We start from the raw sequence: 19408 nt of genomic DNA on the forward strand, positions 1-19408 counted from the left end.
TATCTTATTTCTAAGTTTATTGGGAAGGGGGCTGGTGGTCTGTTTGCTTGGTTTTTAGTTTTTGGTTAATTTTTTTTGTTTCCCACCACCATCCCGCCGCCCACCCCAACCTTCTGAATTGCAAGCCTTCAAACTCATTTTCTAAAGAATGCATCCAAGACTGTAAACACTGCTCCAAGTACCACCTTTCGCCACATCCCCTAGACCCTGCTATGATCTATTCTTACTGTTGTTCAGTTCTAAATCATCTGCAGCTTTCACTTTGTGCTCTCTTTAAACCCAAGAGCTAGTTTGAAGTGTACTAACTTTATACAAGAAAAAAACTTTCCTCATTCTTTCATCCAACATGCAAATAAACCACAAAAACAGCAAAAGGTAACCAATGTCAACCCCACGAACCTTCTGGCAGTGGAGACCTCAAGAACTCTTCATAAGCTACATCAGTTCTCTTTGCCCCTTTTTTTCCCTACAGAACAAATTTCACTTACTTTTCTCTTTTCTTCTAAAACTCTTACCACCTAAACTACTTTTAGAGGTTTCTCTCCTGAAGATCACTGTGAAATAGGGCAAGCCCTTTATCAAGGTACACCCCCCCCCAGGCATTTGCTGCTCAAGGTACCTCTCTCAAAGTGTGGTCCACACTAAAGGTCTGGGCATCACCATGGATATCCAAAATCAGAATCTCTGAGAGTTTGGCCAGAAAATTACTCTTTTTACACCAGCTTATTCGGACATATGGTAAAGTTTAAGAACCACTACTGTAAAGGTTTTTCTGTTAACTGCAATGGAGACACATGTAGACAGCAAAAGCAACTTTAAAAAAATGTTATGGCCCCTTCCATCAACATTTAAGGATTTACTTTATATTAGTGCTAATACAGGCAGACCTCAGAGATACTTCTGGTTCAGTTCCAGACCACCACCATAAAGCAAATATAGCAAGAAAGCAAGCCACACGAATATTTTGGTTTCCCAGTGCATATAAAAGCTGTTTACACTATAGTCTATGAAGTATGTAATAGCATTGTCTAAAAAAAGAACATACCTTAATTAAAAAATACTTTATTGCTAAAAACTCTTAACCATTATCCAACAATGCAGTTTTGTCACAAACCTTCAATTTGTAAAAAACAAGTTATCTGCGAAATGGATAAAGTGAAGCGCAATAAAACAAGGTGTGCCTGTAATGCATAACTCAAGTTCTTTTTCCAGGAATTACTTCACACAGTCCTTTGCACAGTTATAAAAGATTCTCACCTAAGGTCAAAAGCAAGAGCAATCCAAAATTCCACTTCACTAACCTGTCACATAAGCTTAACCACTGACCCGTTACATAGCCCTCTTTATTCCTAAAATACAATTCTGCAGACATATTCAGATTTCCCCCAAATCGGTTGCTCCTATTTCTTTAGTAATTTGCCAAAGTTCATGTCTACAATTTGGAGAAAAGTCAATGTAGAAACCAGTGCTTGCCAACAGGAAACCAGAATGCACACCAAGAAAAATTTATGCAACAGATGGAACAAAGATGAATGCCTTGGTGTATGTTTACTTAGGAAACCAAAGTTACAAGGAAACATCTAGATATCAAGAGCAAAACTAAAGATTAAAAAAAACAACTTCATGTTTAAAGACATGATTGCTATTCATCATATAAATGATTATCACTGTATGTTTTCTTTTTTTTTAAACTGGTTATTTCAAATGATCTTTTGCAGAGACGTACAAGATCCTCAATGATCTGTGTCAATAGCAACCCAACTTCAACTGCATGAATACACCACACCTTCACCCAGTGAACAATCTGCATTCATTTCTAAAGGCCATGGTTGGAAGCTCATTGCAATTCTCAACTCTGACAGGTCTTAAATGCCTCCTCTGTTTCTCCCAGGCTGCTTCTCTCTAATCACAGGGGCCTAATACGGGGATGTCCTCTCTCTCAAACGTCCCTAATTCACCAAAGCGTCCTATTAGCACTTCGACCACCAGCAGCCCCACAATGCAGACACGGCCGTTACTGTTCAAGTCTGAAAGGGACCAAAATGAAGGTCAAGTATTTCCATTTTCTACCCAGAAATAAAGAGAAAACATCATACAAGCACAGTCTTTAAATATATCTCGATTACAATGGCGCTTATGCCGAAACAGCCGTAACACATGTACGGTGTAAAAGCCACAAATCAAGCTTAAGTTAGGTTGGAGATCTGCTGTGTGTAACAGCCAGAGAAGTGCCAAGACAGAGCTCACGAGGGGTGAAGAGAAGGGGTCAGAATAACTGGGGAAGGCTTCACAGTGGGAGGAAGACCCTGGAAGACTCGTACTATTTGGACAGGAGAAGAAGGGACTCCAGAGGCGGGCAGCAGCATTAACACGGGCCTGGAGGCAGGAATGAGGACGGCATGTGGCAAGGCCAGTGAAGGCATGGCCACAGCCGGAGCAGAGCAGGGGCCCTGGAAAGGCATGTTAGCTAAGGCTGAAGAGGGGCCCTGGGGACACAGCAGGGACGGCCCGAGAGCCTTGCCAGGCTTCTTCTCCACGGGGTGCAATTTCTGATGCTGAACAAAGCTGCCGTACCACTTGAAGGCTTTCCCACATGCCTGACACTCATAAGGCTTCTCTCCGGTGTGAACTCTCTGATGTTGAATGGAAGCAATCTTCTGGGTGAACGCCTTGCCACACTCCTTACACTGGTAGGGTTTCTCCCCGGTGTGAATTCTCTGGTGGGCGATAAAGAGTGACCTACACCCAAAAGCTTTCCAACATTCCTTACATTTATAGAGTTTCTCCCCAGTGTGTAGCCTGTGATGCTGAAGGTAGGCTGCGCTCCGACGGAAGGCCTTGCCGCACTCCTTACACTCATACGGCTTCTCGCCCGTGTGGATCCGCTGATGCTGGGTCAAGGCTGTGTTGGAGCTCAGACCTTTGCCACACTCCTTACATTCATAGGGTCCTGCGCCAATGTGATTTTTCTCGTGTACGATACAGTCATAGCTGGACTTGAAAGCTTTGCCACATTCCTTACATTTGAAGGGCTTCTCCCCAGTGTGGCTCATCTGATGCCGAATGAGCTTTGAGTTATATCTGAAGATCTTCCCACATTCTTTACACTCGTAGAACTTCATTCCACCTCGAAGTATTAGATTGGGATTCAGACTGAAAGTCTGCCATGGTGCCTTGCTTTTAAAATCAAAGTGCTGAGACACGTTTCTGAAAAGCCCTCCCACTGGCATGCTGTGCACCTCTGTTTCTTCAGGGGCTTCCTGCTTTACCACTGGCTCTTCTGTCTTAGTCCAGGACTCACCACCTGACCAAAGAAACCACAAGTGTTCCTCGTTACTGAACTGGAAGGGAAACAGGATCCAGTGGTCCTGATTTTCTCTCGTAGGAAGTGATTTTTTAAAAATTACCGATAAGATGGCTACAAGCATCCATAAAGGAGGATGAGAGAGAAAAAGAAAAACAGTAACATATAACTGGAGAATTGATGACACTGGAACCAGTCCAGGAAGTGCCTCTTATAAGGAAGGGCTGGGGAATGAACCAGGGCAGGTGAAATGTGCAGAATGAGAATGGGGAGGGGACTTCCCTGGCTGTCCAGTGGTTAGGACGCCATGCTTCCACTGCAGGGGGCTCAGGTTCAATCCCTGGTTGGGGAACTAAGGTCCCGCAAGCGACGCGGCACAGCCAGTTAAAAAAGGGGATGGGGGTAAGGAAAAGAGGCAGGAGGGGAAAAAAAGAAAAAAGAGTGGGAGAGGTGAGAGGAAATCAGCAAGAAATGGAAACAGGTTTTAAAAGAGAGAGAGGGAGATCTCGAAGAAGGGAAAAGACACCCGTTAGATGAGCGGCTGAGCAGTGCGGTAACACACACAGAGAAACAATGGATCCCAATGCCCCACCTGGAAGCCAGGAAACCACCCATATTCTGAATTCTAAATAATGGCCTGATAATTCTACTTTTTTTTTTTTTTTTTTTTTTTTTGCAGTACGTGGGCCTCTTACTGTTGTGGCCTCTCCCGTTGCAGAGCATAGGCTCCGGACGCGCAGGCTCAGCGGCCAGGGCTCACGGGCCCAGCCGCTCCACAACATGTGGGATCTTCCCGGACCGGGACACGAACCCATGTCCCCTGCATCGGCAGGCAGACTCTCAACCACTGCGCCACCAGGGAAGCCCTGATAATTTTACTTCTAAATATTCCACATAGGTGTTCCAGTGGTTAGGACTCTGTGTTCTCACTGCTGAGGGCCAAGGTTCAATCCCTGGTCGGGGAACTAAGATCCCACAAGCCACACAGCACGGCCAAAAAAAAAAAAAAAAAAAAATCCACATAATATTCTGGGATAAAACATTAGTTCTTTCAGAAAGTCAGCCAGAACACAAGTTGATCGAAGAGCTGTAGGCTACTGTGGTATTACTGCTAAAGGAACCACTATTTACAACGTTGCAGTATGTGTGAGAAATGAGGCTTGGAAACTTTCTTCCTAAAAGAAAGAAAACCCAAGTAAACAAAAGCTCCCAGGACTGGTAAGCAGTCTCTGGGAAATTTTAGGGTGGGTGGGTGTATTGGGTGTGGTATTGGGGGAATATTCTTGCCCTTTCCTCTATAGCCCTATAGAAAACAAATACATCGTAAACCTCACGATTATGACATCAGGAACTTTTAAATACTAAACATGATTTAAACACTAAAGAGGCAAATAAAATCATAGCTATGGCACAGATAAATCAGTTTGACCCACAGAATAATATTTTCCTTAAAAGTATGGCTGAAACCCTACTTCTTTGCCATGAAAATTGGCATAAAATTAAATATTTTCCCTGGTAAAGTGAGAAAAGAGGTGGTTTCAGAGGTAGTGGGTCACAGCTTTTCCATGGGAGGATAGCCATGTGGATGTGGACAGCGTGCAGCTATGCACTCCTAGCGACTGGTCCTTCCAGGCTCAGCGCGGGATCTCAACAGAGGTCAGAGAGTGTACTGAGTACTACCTTATAAAAACTACAGGGAGCTTTGTTCTCTGCTGCAGGAGAAATATTTCGAGTAAACCAGGAAGGCAAACCAGAAAGCACTAGGTCCTCTTACTCACCTGGACAGATGCCTCTCAAAATCTCTGCTTCCCAGGGATCTGGGCGCCATGGTGCTTCCCCTCTCTCCAGCTGGGAGATCAGAACAGGTGTAGGGAATGGAAGTGCTTCTCCAGCAAGAAAGAGAGAGAGACAAGTTGAGGGGAGACATCCAGAGCTGTTCCTGAGATCTCTCTGCCCATCCCATCGTGGGCTAGTTGGGGAGGGGAGAAGTGGACTGCCCAGGGGACCAATGGGCCACCAGGGGTTCTGAGGAAGGGGTCCAAACTGTGCTCCAAGGTATGGCCAGGGAGACAGTGATTCTCCTCAGGGAGAAAGTGCAAGCTCACCCTGACTCAGAAGAAAGGAAATCCCTCCAGGAAGGATGTATGTACTGATATCCTAGGAGGCTCCTCCACACAGGAGAGGGCCCACATCCCACAACACTGGAAGGATGGAGGAACAGAGGTCTCCCGGGGGTACCCGGGAGAATCCTCTCCCTCAGGGTCCAGAACCACGCTGTTCCCTGGGAAGTAATGAAGTCCAATTTCAAAGCCAAAGGGAACCTGAGATTTCCCCACTCAGCATCTCCAAAGGCTGATAAGTGCAGAACTCCCCTCTGGAGCCATCAAACCTAAGGACTACTAGAATCCCCAAGATATCTGAGAAGACGTGAAACTATCACAGAAGGCCAATGAGAGAGACCTTACCCAGGGAAGCCACATTTGCATAATTCTCCAGCATCACCTCCCTGTACAGGGCCTTCTGCACAGGCTCCAGGCTGGCCCACTGGTTCTGGGTAAAGTACACGGCCACATCCTCAAAGGTCACTGGCTCCTGAAACAACAGGTTCCTGCTGAAGCCTTGAGCAAGGGCCAGAAGGGGGCAGTCTGAGCTGCAGGGAAGAGATGGACCTGCCAGGGTCTGTGACTCTGAGCCCCATGGAAGGTTTGCTCTATGGACAAGAGCATTCAGCACCCCAGCCAGAGGCCAGCCAGAGGCCAGTGTTCCCACCTCCAAACTCAGAACACCAATGCTCTCCCACCTACTCAGCTCTGGGGCTCCAAACTGTCATCCTAACCTCGTAACTTGGCATCTGGGGCTCTCCTGCCTGGTAACTGCATCAACCCCTATGTTCATTTCTCCATGGATCTGTCCCTCTAGCACCTGCTGCCCTCATGTACTCTTAACCTGTCACCTAATTTTCTGTACACCAACCACTCTCTCTGTCTTCCCTCAGCTGAAGTACATATGCATGGCCACATGTACTCCCTGCCCCAGCTTCTCCTGGCCTTCCCCAACAGCTTCCACTATGCGCAGAGGAGCCACTCCTTAGGAATAGTCCCAGTGCAGCTACATGTAAAAAAGTGAAGTTAGAACATTCTTTAACACCATACACTAAAATAAACTCAAAATGGATTAAAGACCTAAATGTAAGACCAGATACTATAAAACTCTTAGAGGAAAACATAGGCAGAACACTCTCTGACATAAATCACAGCAAGATCTTTTCTGATCGTCTCCTGAAGTAATGGAAATAAAAACAAAAATAAACAAATGAGACCTAACTAAACTCAAAAGCTTTTGCACAGCAAAGGAAACCATAAACAAAACAAAAAGACAACCCACAGAATGGGAGAAAATATTTGCAAACGATGTGACCAACAAGGGATTAATCTCCAAAATTTACAAAAAGCTCATGAAACTCAATGTTAAAAAAACAAACAACCCAATCCAAAAATGGGCAAAAGACCTAAATAGACATTTCTCCAAAGAAGACATACAGATGGCCAAGAGGCACATGAAAAGATGCTCAGCACCTCTGATTATTAGAGAAACGCAAATCAATACTACAATGAGATTCACCTCACACCAATCAGAATGGCCATTAACAAAAAATCTACTAACAATAAATGCTGAAGAGGGTGTGGACAGAAAGGAACCCACTACACTGCTGGTGGGAATGTAAATTTGTAACAGCCACTATGGAGAACAGTATGGAGGTTCCTTAAAAAACTAAAAATAGAGCTACCATATGATCCAGCAATCCCACTCCTGGGCATATATCTGGAGAAAAACATGGTTCGAAAGGACACATGCACCCCAATGTTCACTGCAGCACTGTTTACAATAGCCAAGACATGGAAGCAACCTAAATGTCTATTGAGAGAAGAATGAATAAAGAAGATGTGGTACATATATACAATGGAATATTACTCAGCCATTAAAAAGAATGAAATAGTGCCATTTGCAGCAATATGGATGGACCTGGAGATGATCATACTAAGTGAAGTAAGTTAGACAGAGAAAGCCAAATACCATATGATATCACTTAAATGCAGAACCAAAAAAAAAAAAAAAGATACAAATTAACTTATTTACAAAACAGAAACTGACTCACAGACTTAGAGAATGAACTTATGGTTACCAGGGGACTGGCGGTGGGGGGAAGGGACGGATTGGGAGTTTGGGATTGACAGGTACACACTGCTATATTTAAAACAGATCTCCAACAAGGACCCAATGTATAGCACAGGGAACTCTGCTCAATATTCTGTAATAACCTAAATGGGAAAAGAATTTGAAAAGGAAAAGATACTTGTATATGTATAACAGAATCACTTTGCTGTACACCTGAAACTAACACAACACCGTTAATCAACTATACTCCATAATAAAATAAAAATTAGGAAGCATCAGGAAGATGGTGGTGTGGGAAGATGCAGAGTTTGCCTCTCCCCACAACTAGGGCGCCTGCCAGACGCTGGTGGGGGACCCTGATGCCCAAGGAGATGGGAATAAGCCCCAAGTGAACCGGTAGGACGTGGGGGTACTGAGCGGGGAGGAGAGGTGGAGGCTAGATAGGACTGGCAGCCCTGAAGGGTGGCTGAGAGGCGGGAGGGGGTCCCATGACTAGTGGGACCCTCAGGGGCTCGGATCATGGGGAGCACACCCAGCGTTTCCCCTGCCCAATCTCCAGGACCAGAGGAGCAAGAGACGGGCGGAGGGCGTTTGCACCACCCACTCGGGCCCATGGAGACTGCTAAGTTCCCAGGCTGATTCCCCAGCCCTCCAAAGCCCACTCCAGGCCGCATCGGTCCTGGGGAGGGAGACCGGGGAGAACAGGAGAGGCAGGCGGGAGGGGCCCTCTGGGACTGGAGGAGCAGGAGAGGAGCAAGGGCATTTGCCCTGCCCACTCGGGCCCAGGATGCCTGCTGAGCTCCCAAGCGGGGTTACCCACCCTCTGAAACCAGAGGTGGGGGGTACACCTGGGCCCCTTCTGTTCTGTTGAGCCTAAGCCCCACCCCCCACCCCCGTCAGGGCCTTTTTCAGCCCTGTGGGTCCTAAGCATAGGCCCTGCCCACCACCCAAACCTCGCCCCTGCTTAGGCCATGCCTTCCAGAGCCAAGGCCTTTTCCATCTTTTTTTTTTCCTACTCCTTGTTTTTACTATTATGGTTCTGTTTTACCTTCTGGTTGTTGTTTCATCTATATTTTTATATTTTTTCTAACATATCTGTTAGCTTCCTAGTTTAATTTTATTTTTTACTTTGTTACTGTTCTCCTTTTTCTTTTTTCTTTTTTTTTTTTGCACCACCCTGCACGGCTTGCGGGGTCTTGCTTCACGAGCTGGGGGTCGGGCTGAAGCTCCTGCGGTGGGAGCTCTGAGTCTGAACCACTGAGCTAACAGAGAACCTCAGGCCCCAGGGAATAGTCATCGCAGTGAGGTCTCCCAGAGGTCCTCATCTTGGCACCAAGACCCAGCTCTACCTAACAGCCTACAAACTCCAGTGTTGGAAGCCTCAGGCCAAACAATCAGCAGGACAGGAACACAATTCCACTGACAAAAAAAAGGAAAAAAAAAAAAGGAGATGGCAGAAAAATATGTCACACATGAAGGAACAAGGTAAAAACCTACAAGACCAAATAAATGAAGAGGAAATAGGCAATCTACCTGAAAAAGAATTCAGAGTAATGATAGTAAAGATGATCCAGAATATCGGAAATAGAATGGAGGCAAGGACTGAGAAAATACAAGAACTGTTTAACAAAGGTCTAGAACAACTAAAGAACAAACAAACAGAGGTGAACAACACAATAACTGAAATTAAAAATACACTAAAAGGAATCAATAACAGAATAACTGAGGCAGAAGAATGAATAAGTGAGCTGGAAGACAAAATGGTGGAAATAAACTGCCAAGGAGCACAATAAAGAAAAAAGAATGAAAAGAATTGAAGACAATCTCAGAGACCTCTAGGACAACACTAAACACACCAACATTCGAATTATAGAGGTCCCAGAAGAAGAAGAGAAAAAGAAAGGGTCTGAGAAAATATTTGAAGAGATTATAGTCAAAAACTTCCCTAACATGGGAAAGGAAATAGTCACCCAAGTCCTGGAAGCAGAGAGTCCCATACAGGATAAACCCTAGGAAAAATACACCAAGACACATATTAATCAAGCTAACAAAAATTAAATTCAAAGAAAAAAAATTAAAAGCAGCAAGGGAAAAGCAACAAATAACATACAAGGGAATCCCCATAAGGTTATCAACTGATTTTTCAGCAGAAACTCTGCAGACCAGAAGAGAGTGGCACGATAAACTTAAAGTGATGAAAGAGAAAAATCTACAACCAAGATTACTCTACTCAGCAAGGAACTCATTCAGATTCCACAGAGAAATCAAAAGCTTTTCAGACAAGCAAAAGCTAAGAGAATTCAGTACCACCAAACCAGCTTTACAACAAATGCTAAAGAAACTTCTCTAGGCGGGAAACACAAGAGAAGAAAAAGACCCACAGGATAGAAAGCCCAGAGTTAAGCCCACGCACATATGGTCACTTAATTTATGACAAAGGAGGCAAGAACATACAATGGAGAAAAGACACCCTCTTCAATAAGTGGTGCTGGGAAAACTGGACAGCTACATGTAAAAGAATGAAATTAGGACACTCCCTAACACCATACACAACAATAAACTCCAAATGGATTAAAGACCTAAATGCAAGACCGGACACTATAAAACTCTTAGAGGAAAACATAGGAAAAACACTCTGACATAAACCACAGCAAGATCTTTTTTGACCCACCTCCTAGAGTAATGGAAAGAAAAACAAAAATAAACAAAATGGGACCTAATTAAACTTAAAAGGTTTGGCACAGGGCTTCCCTGGTGGCGCAGTGGTTGAGAGTCCACCTGCCGATGTAGGGGACACAGGTTCGTACCCCGGTCCGGGAAGATCCCACATGCCACGGAGCGGCTGGGCCCGTGAGCCATGGCCGCTGAGCCTGCGCGTCCGGACCCTGTGCTCCGCAACGGAAGAGGCCACAACAGTGAGAGGCCCATGTACCGCAAAAAAAAAAAAGTTTTGCACAGCAAAGGAACCCATAAACAAGATGAAAAGACAACCCTCCAAATGGGAGAAAGTATTTGCAAATGAAACAATGGACAAAGGATTAATCTCCAAAATATACAAACAGCTCATGGAGCTCAATATCAAAAAAACAAACAATTCAATTAAAAAATGGGCAGAATACCTAAGTAGATATTTCTCCAAAGAAGACATACAGATGGCCTAGAGACACATGAAAAGATGCTCAACATCACTAATTATTAGAGAAATGCAAATCAAAACTCCAATGAGGTATCACCTCACACTGGTCAGAATGGCCATTATCAAAAACTCTAGAAACAATAAATGCTGGAAAGTGGCTTCTCTTGTTGTGGAACACAGGCTCTAGGCACATGGGCTTCAGTAGTTGTGGCACGTGGGCTCAGGAGTTGTGGCTTGCAGGCTCTAGAGTGCAGGCTCAGTAGTTGTGGCGCATGGGCTTAGGTACTCTGCGGCATGTGGGATCTTCCCGGACCAGGGCTCGAACCCGTGTCCCCTGCACTGGCAGGCGGATTCTTAATCACTGCACCACCAGGAAGCCCCATTGGGTGGGTACTTTTAAATCTTATCTTTGGGACTTCCCTGGTGGTCTAGTGGTTAAGACTTCGCCTTCCAATGCAGTGAGTGCAGATTCAATCCCTGGTCAGGGAGCTAAAATCCAACAAGCCTCGTGGCCAAAAAACCAAAAACATAAAACAGAAGCAATATTGTAACAAATTCAATAAAGACTTTAAAAATGGTCCACATCAAAAAAATCTTGTCTTTCATTTACTCTTTACAACATATATATGAAGGCAGAGTTGTTACTCCCATTTTTCAAAGGATGAAACTAAGATTCAGAAAAATTCATTACTTTGCCCAAGATCACACAGCCAGGAAGTGACACAGCTGGGACTTCAACCCAAACCTGTCAAACAGCAAACCTGGGCTCTTCCCACATAGCATGCTGCCTCCGACACGGGGCTCATGAACTTCTCCTAACACATAGCTAACCCCTGAACCTCATCATAACCTGGTGTTGCCCCATCTTTGGAGAACATCTTTTCAAACCCAACTTCCAAAATTACCTATCAAGCCATCTTTACTGTGCTCCCTCCAGGCCACGTGGGGCCCCTCCCCCAATCTACACTGAGCGATCAGCTAGCTATTTCAAAACCGCACACACCATCCTAGGAGCCAGAGCCTCTGCATCTTCCATGAGATGTAGGAGCAGTTTCTAACGGTGTCCACTGGCTACCTTCTCTGCTTCTATAGACAGCACAGTGCAGACCACAGAGACTGGGCTCAGCCTGGAGGGGTTTCCTGCCTTCTGCACCTTCTCACCTTCATGACCCCGCAGATGATTCCGTCTCCTAGGAGATTCTCACCACCCTATGCAGTCCAATGAAAAGGAAGACACCTACCCACAGGGGCTCAGCTAAGCCCCTTACTCTTTGAGTGTCCCAGTCTCTCCTGGCAGCCTGTGCACTGGAGTCAGCAGAGGGGACAGGGAGAAGGGAATGCTCTCACAACTGCTCCTGGGGGAAGCAGGGAAGAAACAAACCCCAAGCATAAATGCTGGCAACTTAAACTGCTCCCAGCCACTCTACTGGCACTACACTCAGGTCTTTCTTAGGGGGTCCTTTGCAAACAAGAACTAAGGAACTCAGTTCAAAAGGAAACGTTGAGAGAAGAACAAATTTAGAAACTTCTCAAAGGGAGAGTTGACCCTTAAGCTGGGCAATGACGAGGCTCAAAGGGCCCCCCAAATAGCTTGAGCCCCAAATCCAAACATCAGACAGAACCATGATGTCCTGTGAGTAATCACTGCTTCAACAACAAGGCATTAAAGGGCTTCTGATGACAGCGACCACAGGCTCACAGGTAAACCAAAGTTCACCTCTGCGTGCAGCAAGTCAAACCTCACTCCCTCACATCTTCAGAGCTGTTCTCACAACTTTCTCCACCCAGTACCATCTTCCTCCCCAAATTGTTCTTCCCATCTGCTGTCAAATAACCCCAGGTATCATGAGTCCAAAAAAATGCCTATTATTAAAGGAGAACTTACTTTTTCAAGACAGTTAGGTTGTTGATACATTCTTCTTCCTCCTATGGATGGCCCCTATGTACCTCAACTTATTTTAATTTTCTCCACAGTATTTTTCATCATCTGACAAATTATACTTTTATTGTCTATCTCCCCCCACCAGGTTGTAAGTCATGAGGCAAGGATTCTGTTTTGTTCATTATTGGTTTACTAGCACACAGTACATTTGCCTGGCAGATGCAAGATGATTAATATGAATTTGCTGAAAGAATTAATTTCAAAAATGGTTTGATCACCAATAAAAATTTTTATACTTATGAAGAAGGTCAGAAAACAACAGCAAATACCACCTTAACAGTGAAGTGCCAGAGCACATCCATTAAAGTTGATGGTTGATAATTTACCAGGCACTGAGGTTCTACTTTCTGTGAAAGACTGGAGGAGGAGCATAAATATAGGAAAGAAACATAAACATCTTTGCTTGCAGATGAAATAGCTATCTGCCTAAAAAATATCCAAGACGCAGGAGAATAAACAAAAAACATTTAAAACTGACAAAATAATTCATTAAGTTAGCTAGATATAGGATAAGTGAAAAAGATTACCTTTCCTAAATACCACCATAAACAATTAGAAGACAAAAAAAGAGAAAATTCATAAAATTTTCATAAAATTCATAAAATTCAAAAAAGAGCTATTCATATGAAAATAGCTAAGAACCGACCTAACAAAAACCTGCAAAACCAAGACAAGAAAACTAAATGTTTATTAAAATAAATAAAAGAGGAACTGAATAAATTGAAACATACAGTGTTTCTGAATGGGAAGAATCAAACTTGTAAAGAAGTCAATTACCCCAATTTTGCCTAGGAATTCAAAACAATCCACTCCCCCACCAAAAAATCAATGAGATTTATACAGGGGTAGGGGATCATTTTGAGTAATCTGAAAAAATTAAGTGTGAAAGACTAGCTGAGAAGGTTTTGAAGGAAATACATTTTTGAAAGAAATGATGAGGGGTAATTAAACCCTACCTTAAAAAGACAATACTTCAAGAAAACGAGACTACAAGCCATAGATAGTGAGAAAATATTTTAAAAGACATAATAAAGGACTATTATCCCAAGTATATAGAAAACTCTTAAAACTCAATAAGAAAATGAACAACCCGATTCAAAAAATGGGCAAAAGACCTGAACAGGTACCTCACCAAAGAAGTTATACAGATGGCAAACAGGTATATGAAAAGATGCTATACAACAGCGGTCCCTAACCAAGGACCAGTTTCGTGGAAGACAATTTTTCCACGGACTGGACAGGGGTGTTGGGGGTGGTTCAGGCAGTAATGTGAGCGATGGGGAGCGGCCGATGAAGCTTCGCTTGATCGCCGCTTACCTTCTGCTGTGCAGCCTGGTTCCTAACAGGACCAGTCCAGTACCGGTCCTTGGCCTTGGGGTTGGGGACCCCTGCTCTACAACATATGTCTTCAGGCAAATGCAAATTAAATCAATGAGATCTACACATCTATTAGAATTGCCAAAATCCAAAACACTGACAATACCAAATGCTGGCAAGGATGTGGAGCAACACAAACACTCATTCATTGCTGGCAGGAATACAAACTGGTGTGGCCACTCTGGAAGACATTTAACAGCTTCTTACAAAACTAAACATACTCTTACCATATGATCCAGCAATCATGCTCCTCGGTAGCTTCCCAATGAGTTGAAAACTTACGTCCACACAAAAACCTGCACAAGGATGTTTATAGCAGCTTTATTCATAATTGCCAAAACTTGGAAGCAACCAAGATGTCCTTCAGTAGGTGAATGGAGAAATAAACTGTGGTATAATCAGTCAATGGAATATTACTCAGCACTAAAACGAAATAAGCTATCAAGCCATGAAAAGTCACACAAGACCTTAAATGAATACTGCTAAATGAATAAAACCAAAATGAAAAGGTATGATACCAACTACACAACATCCTGGAAAAGGCAAAAAGATCAACAGTTGCCAGCAAGGGAGGGCAGAACACAGAGAATTTTTAGAGCCTTTGAAGAGGCTCTGTATGATACTACAATAATAGATACATACCATTACACATTTGTAACCCATAGAATGTACAACACCAAGAGTGAACCCTGGGCTTCCCAGGTAGCACAGTGGTTAAGAATCCACCTGCCAATGTAGGGGACATGGGTTCGAGCCCTGGCCAGGAAGATCTCGCATGCCGTGGAGCAACTAAGCCCGTGCGCCACAACCACTGAGCCTGCGCTCTAGAGCCCACGAGCCACAACTACTGAAGGCCGTGTGCCACAACTACTGAAGCTTGTGCTCCTACAGCCTGTGCTCCAAAACAAGAGAAGCCACTGCAATGAGAAGGCCTCGCACTGCAACAAAGAGTAGCCCCCGCTCGCTACAACTAGAGAAAGCCCGCGTGCAGCAATGAAGACCCAACGCAGCCAAAGAATAAATTAAATAAATAAACTAAATCTACTAAAAAAAAGAGTGAACGCTAATGAAAGCTACGGACTTTATGTGACTATGATGTGTCAATGTAGGATCATCAATTGTAACTAATGTACCACTCTGATAACGATGGAGGCTCTGCATGTGTGGAGCCAGGAAGCATATGGGGACTCTGTGCTTTTTGCTCAATTTTGCTATGAACCTAAAACTTCTCTAAAAAAATAAAGTCTACTAAAAAAGAAAGGGAAAGGGGCAGGGAGAGCAATACTTAATCTCTTACCTGGACTGCAATATCATCCTGACTCACACTCTTCTGCAACCAATGCACCACTACAGGCTGAAAACCTTTTTAATATATAAATCCATCCCTTTCAACTCCCCTGCTTAAAATCCGTTAGTGTCTTCCTACTGAACCCAGAATAGAAACCAAAATCTTCACAGTGACCTCCAAGCCATGTGCCCAGCTGTCCCACCTCACAATGAACTACTTCCTCTGACCTCTCCCTGTCTCCAGAGTACACACCCAGCTTTCTCTCCCAGCCCAGGGCCGATGCATTTGCTGTCCTCTCTGGAAAGTTCTTCTTTACTTCTTTCTCCAGTAGTTTCCAAGACTATTTCTACCTCATCCTTGAGGTCTCAACGTCATGTGACCACTTCCATGAGGGCTTCCCTGACCACTACCTTCAAAGGTAGCTTCTTTGGGGCTTCTCAAATTTGAGAAGGTGCATAAGAATCACCTGGAGAGCTTGTTACAACAGATTCCTGACCCCACTTACCCTACCCTCCTCACCAATCTGACTCCAAGTCTAGAGTGGGACTAACAATTTGCAATTCTAATGAGCACCCAGGTGATCCTGATGCTGCCCACCTATGGACCACACTTTTACAAAGCACTGAACTTTAGCAACAGGTAATTATGGTAACTTATTTGTTTTTGGTAAAAGTACCCTCCATGAGAAAAGGGAACCTGTCTGCATTATTCAGTACTATGCACCTAGCATTTAGAAAGCACATATGGAAAAAACAATGCTGGTCTCTCTGGGATACATCTACTACTTGTGGAGCAATCTCTTCGATAAAGAATTTCTCTGGGGCTTCCCTGGTGGCACAGTGGTTAAGAATCTGCCTGCCAATGCAGGGGACACGGGTTCGAGCCCTGATCCGGGAAGATCCCACATGTCGCGGAGCAGCTGAGCCCGTGCGCCACAACTACTGAGCCTGCGCTCTAGAGCCTGTGAGCCACAACTACTGAGCCCACGTGCCACAACTACTGAAGCCCGCGCACTTAGAGCCCACCCTTCGCAACAAGAGAAGCCACCGCAATGAGAAGCCCGCGCACCACAACGAAGAGTAGCCCCCACTCGACGCGCCTAAAGAAAGCCCGCACACAGCAACGATGACCCAACGCGGCCAAAAATAAATTATTTATTTATTAATAAAAAAAAAAAGAATTTCTCTGATCTCGGCAGGCAAACTTTTTTTTTTTAAATCCCACATTCCTAATTTATCCACCACCCCCAACTCATTTCCCCTTTGGCAAGGCTGTTTCCTGTATCTGTGCTGGCAACTTTTATTTGTAGAACATGATCTGGATTTCCACATTCAGGGGGAATTTCTTGGCTTGGGTCCCCCTTTTTCCACTTAAACCTATTCATCCAAACTCATCACTCTGTACACACGAGACTCTTATTTCCTCCACCACGTATTTACAACCATAGCCCTTGGGATGGACTCAAGAGGGAAACCATAGCCTGGCCAAGTTAGGCCTTCTTGGTCCTTTCCTGATTACCTGATAGCTAATGTGATTTTTAAAAGACTGAAAAAAAGCTCAGCTCACCTGAGGCCAAGTGGTTTGGAGCATGGCTGATGTTCCCTGGCTCCGTGCACTGTCTTCTGGGTTTGGAAGAGCAAGAACCTTAAAAGCTAAAAGAAGAGCCATGAGTGCAATAGTCCCTGTGCTACGTCACCCACAGCCGCCTACAGTCTTCCGTCTTTTCCTTTCGAGCACTGGCAGGAGGCTCTATCAGCCCTGCTCTGGCTGATCGCCCCAAACCCTCATAAATTGCACTGCCTGGTCCTCGGGACAATTCACCACCTGCCTGCTCTGCCCAAGAGCGTTCTGGGGCCCATTCACATTGAGCGGACCTAGTGATCCAAGACGAATCCCGTCCCTACAGTGCTGGGTCTGAACAAACAAAAACCTAAAAAAGCGCTTAGAGGGACCATGACATTGACGCCAAAAAGGGTGCCTTTGGAGAAGGGAGACAGGGGTAGCTGGATCTGGATTGAGCTAAAATACTTAAGTGTTCCAGTGGGTGATGATGACAGGAGACCCCAACGGGTTCTCCACCCAAGGAAGCAGGAGACCCCAAATATCAGAAACTTCGGTACCGGGCACGGGAGGCAGTTGGGCCAACTTCTTTAGGACAAAAAAGAGGATCACGCCTCGGTGGGCAAGGGACTGGACCAGGGCTCTAGGAGGCCCCGCAGCCACCTCGGCGGCTTCTGCGAGGCCCAGACACCCGAGCACCGGGTCAGAGAGGCGAGTTCAGGGGCGGGGTGCTGACGAATCGCTAAGGAAAGCGAGGAAGCTGGCGCCGGACGAGACTAGCAGGAAGAACTCGCCTGAACCAAGCCTGTTCCCCTCAGAACCCCAAAAGGTGAGTCTCCGAAAGCCGATACGGAACCGAGCACGGGCGTCGAACGCCCCTCTAGGCCGTCCGGAAGCGGCCCATCTCGGTGGTCCCCGCAGCGCGGCCTCACGTGACCTGAGGGGGCGGGAATAAGGGCGGGCTCTTGCCCGTGACGTCGTTTGCGGGCGCCGCACCGCTGTGTTAGCGGCGGGTGCCTGCGCCCCTGTGCTTCAACCGCTGAGCCGACTGAGGGCGGGCTGTGAGGGCGCTGATGCCACCTTACTCTACTCAGATCTCGGCCTCTAGACTTAGGTGGGCCCCAGTTAACCGACTGCCCCATCAGCGGTCGGCCGCCTTTATTCCCTGGGTCACCTGGAGCCTGAGCTGTGCAGGTGTGGGGAGAATGGCTTCTGTTGTGTCATCTCCTAGAGGCCCACGCCAGGCATCCCGCTTGGGTTCTAGGCTGGGCAGCCGTTAGGAGAACCATGGTTCCCATCTACCATTTTTTTTTTTTTTTTTTTTTTTTTTTTCGGTACGCGGGCCTCTCACTGTTGTGGCCTTTCCCGTTGCGGAGCACAGGCTCCGGACGCGTAGGCTCAGCGGCCATGGCTCACGGGCCCAGCCGCTCCGCGGCATGTGGGATCTTCCCGCACCGGGGCATGAACCCGTGTCCCCTGCATCGGCAGGCGGACTCTCAACCACTGCGCCACCAGGGAAGCCCCCATCTACCTTTTTAAGGCCCTCTCCCTTCCTAGGACCTAGGCGTGTGGGGGACCTTTTAGGGCAGATTCATTTAACAACCAAAATAACAGTGACTAAGGTTGCCAGGCATCCTGTATATACAAGTCCTATATTAAATGATTTTGTCCTGTATTGACTTTGGCAGGATGCCCTAAATGTCCTGTGTTTAGCTTTTTTCAATAGGGTACAAAAATTCTGTAGTTGACAGCTATTCCGCCTAGTTAACTGGCAAGTAACTTAAATTTCAACACTGGCTGAAAAAAACAATCATACCTCCACAAATGAAGATCTGGATAATCCCTTACAGTCTCTCCGGCAGGTTTGTCTGAGGCAAGGAAGTTGCGGGGGGGGGGGGGGGGGGAGCGGCGGCTGAGAAGTGAAACATTAAAAGGACTGTTTTTCAGATTCAAGAAACGAAAAGGCTGTTCTTTGACCAAAGTTCCAAGCCACGAACGAGTAATTGCCCTTAAGACAGCCAATGACAGTGACAGTCTCACTTTGGTGACCCCTGCAACTATGCTTCTGAGAGTTATCAAATCAATGGCAGCCCCAATCTTCAGAACATGAGCCAATCAGTGACAAATGCCCTTGAAAGCTAGCCAATCAATGACAGTCCTACCCACTGGACAACAGCTAATTAGCAAATGCCTCACTACCATGACGATGCTTCTGAAAATCAATGGGTCAACAGTAGCCTTACTTTAGTGACCACTTCTTGCCAGTGTGGTTGCCAACATGAACAGACTTTTTCTTTGACCACTGATAGGTCTACTGAACACAGTTCCATATATATGGTTCCTACTCACCAAGTACTTCAGAGATAAAAGGGGAAATTGGCCTCCCACTGCTAGAAGACAGAATGACCCTCGATATCTGTATATATGACTCTATCCCAGGAGTTACCTACTATACAGTAAAAATTACAAGATATTGCTAAAATTAATAAAAATCTAAATAAATGGAGAGATTTACCATGTTCACAAATCAAAAGAGTCTATATAATTAAGATGTCAATTATACCAAAATTGATGTACAGATTCAATACAATCTCAATCAAAATCCCAGGACATATTTTGTAGAAA

General features: G+C 45.3%; 1 protein-coding gene across 3 annotated transcripts in view; it reads right to left on the reverse strand.

The window, feature by feature from the left end:
• Nucleotides 1-19408, reverse strand: part of ZNF621 (zinc finger protein 621) — a 20359-nt gene continuing 951 nt past the window's right edge. The window contains exons 1-5 of one of the 3 annotated variants that reach the window (XM_029242604.1): nucleotides 18600-18631; nucleotides 16790-17720; nucleotides 5770-5896; nucleotides 5083-5190; nucleotides 1-3304 (exon numbers count right to left, since the gene is read on the reverse strand). In XM_029242604.1, the coding sequence (XP_029098437.1) occupies nucleotides 2244-3304; nucleotides 5083-5190; nucleotides 5770-5896; nucleotides 16790-16891 (1398 nt within the window). In that variant the 5' untranslated portion in view covers nucleotides 16892-17720; nucleotides 18600-18631 and the 3' untranslated portion in view covers nucleotides 1-2243. Of the gene's footprint in view, nucleotides 3305-5082; nucleotides 5191-5769; nucleotides 5897-16789; nucleotides 17721-18599; nucleotides 18632-19408 lie in introns of those variants that run through there. The other 2 variants (XM_029242606.1, XM_029242605.1) reach the window with 2 other exon arrangements.

Source organism: Monodon monoceros, unplaced genomic scaffold, assembly GCF_005190385.1.
Source record: "Monodon monoceros isolate NGI ecotype Baffin Bay Population unplaced genomic scaffold, NGI_Narwhal_1 Super_Scaffold_3, whole genome shotgun sequence".
NCBI lineage: Eukaryota > Metazoa > Chordata > Mammalia > Artiodactyla > Monodontidae > Monodon > Monodon monoceros.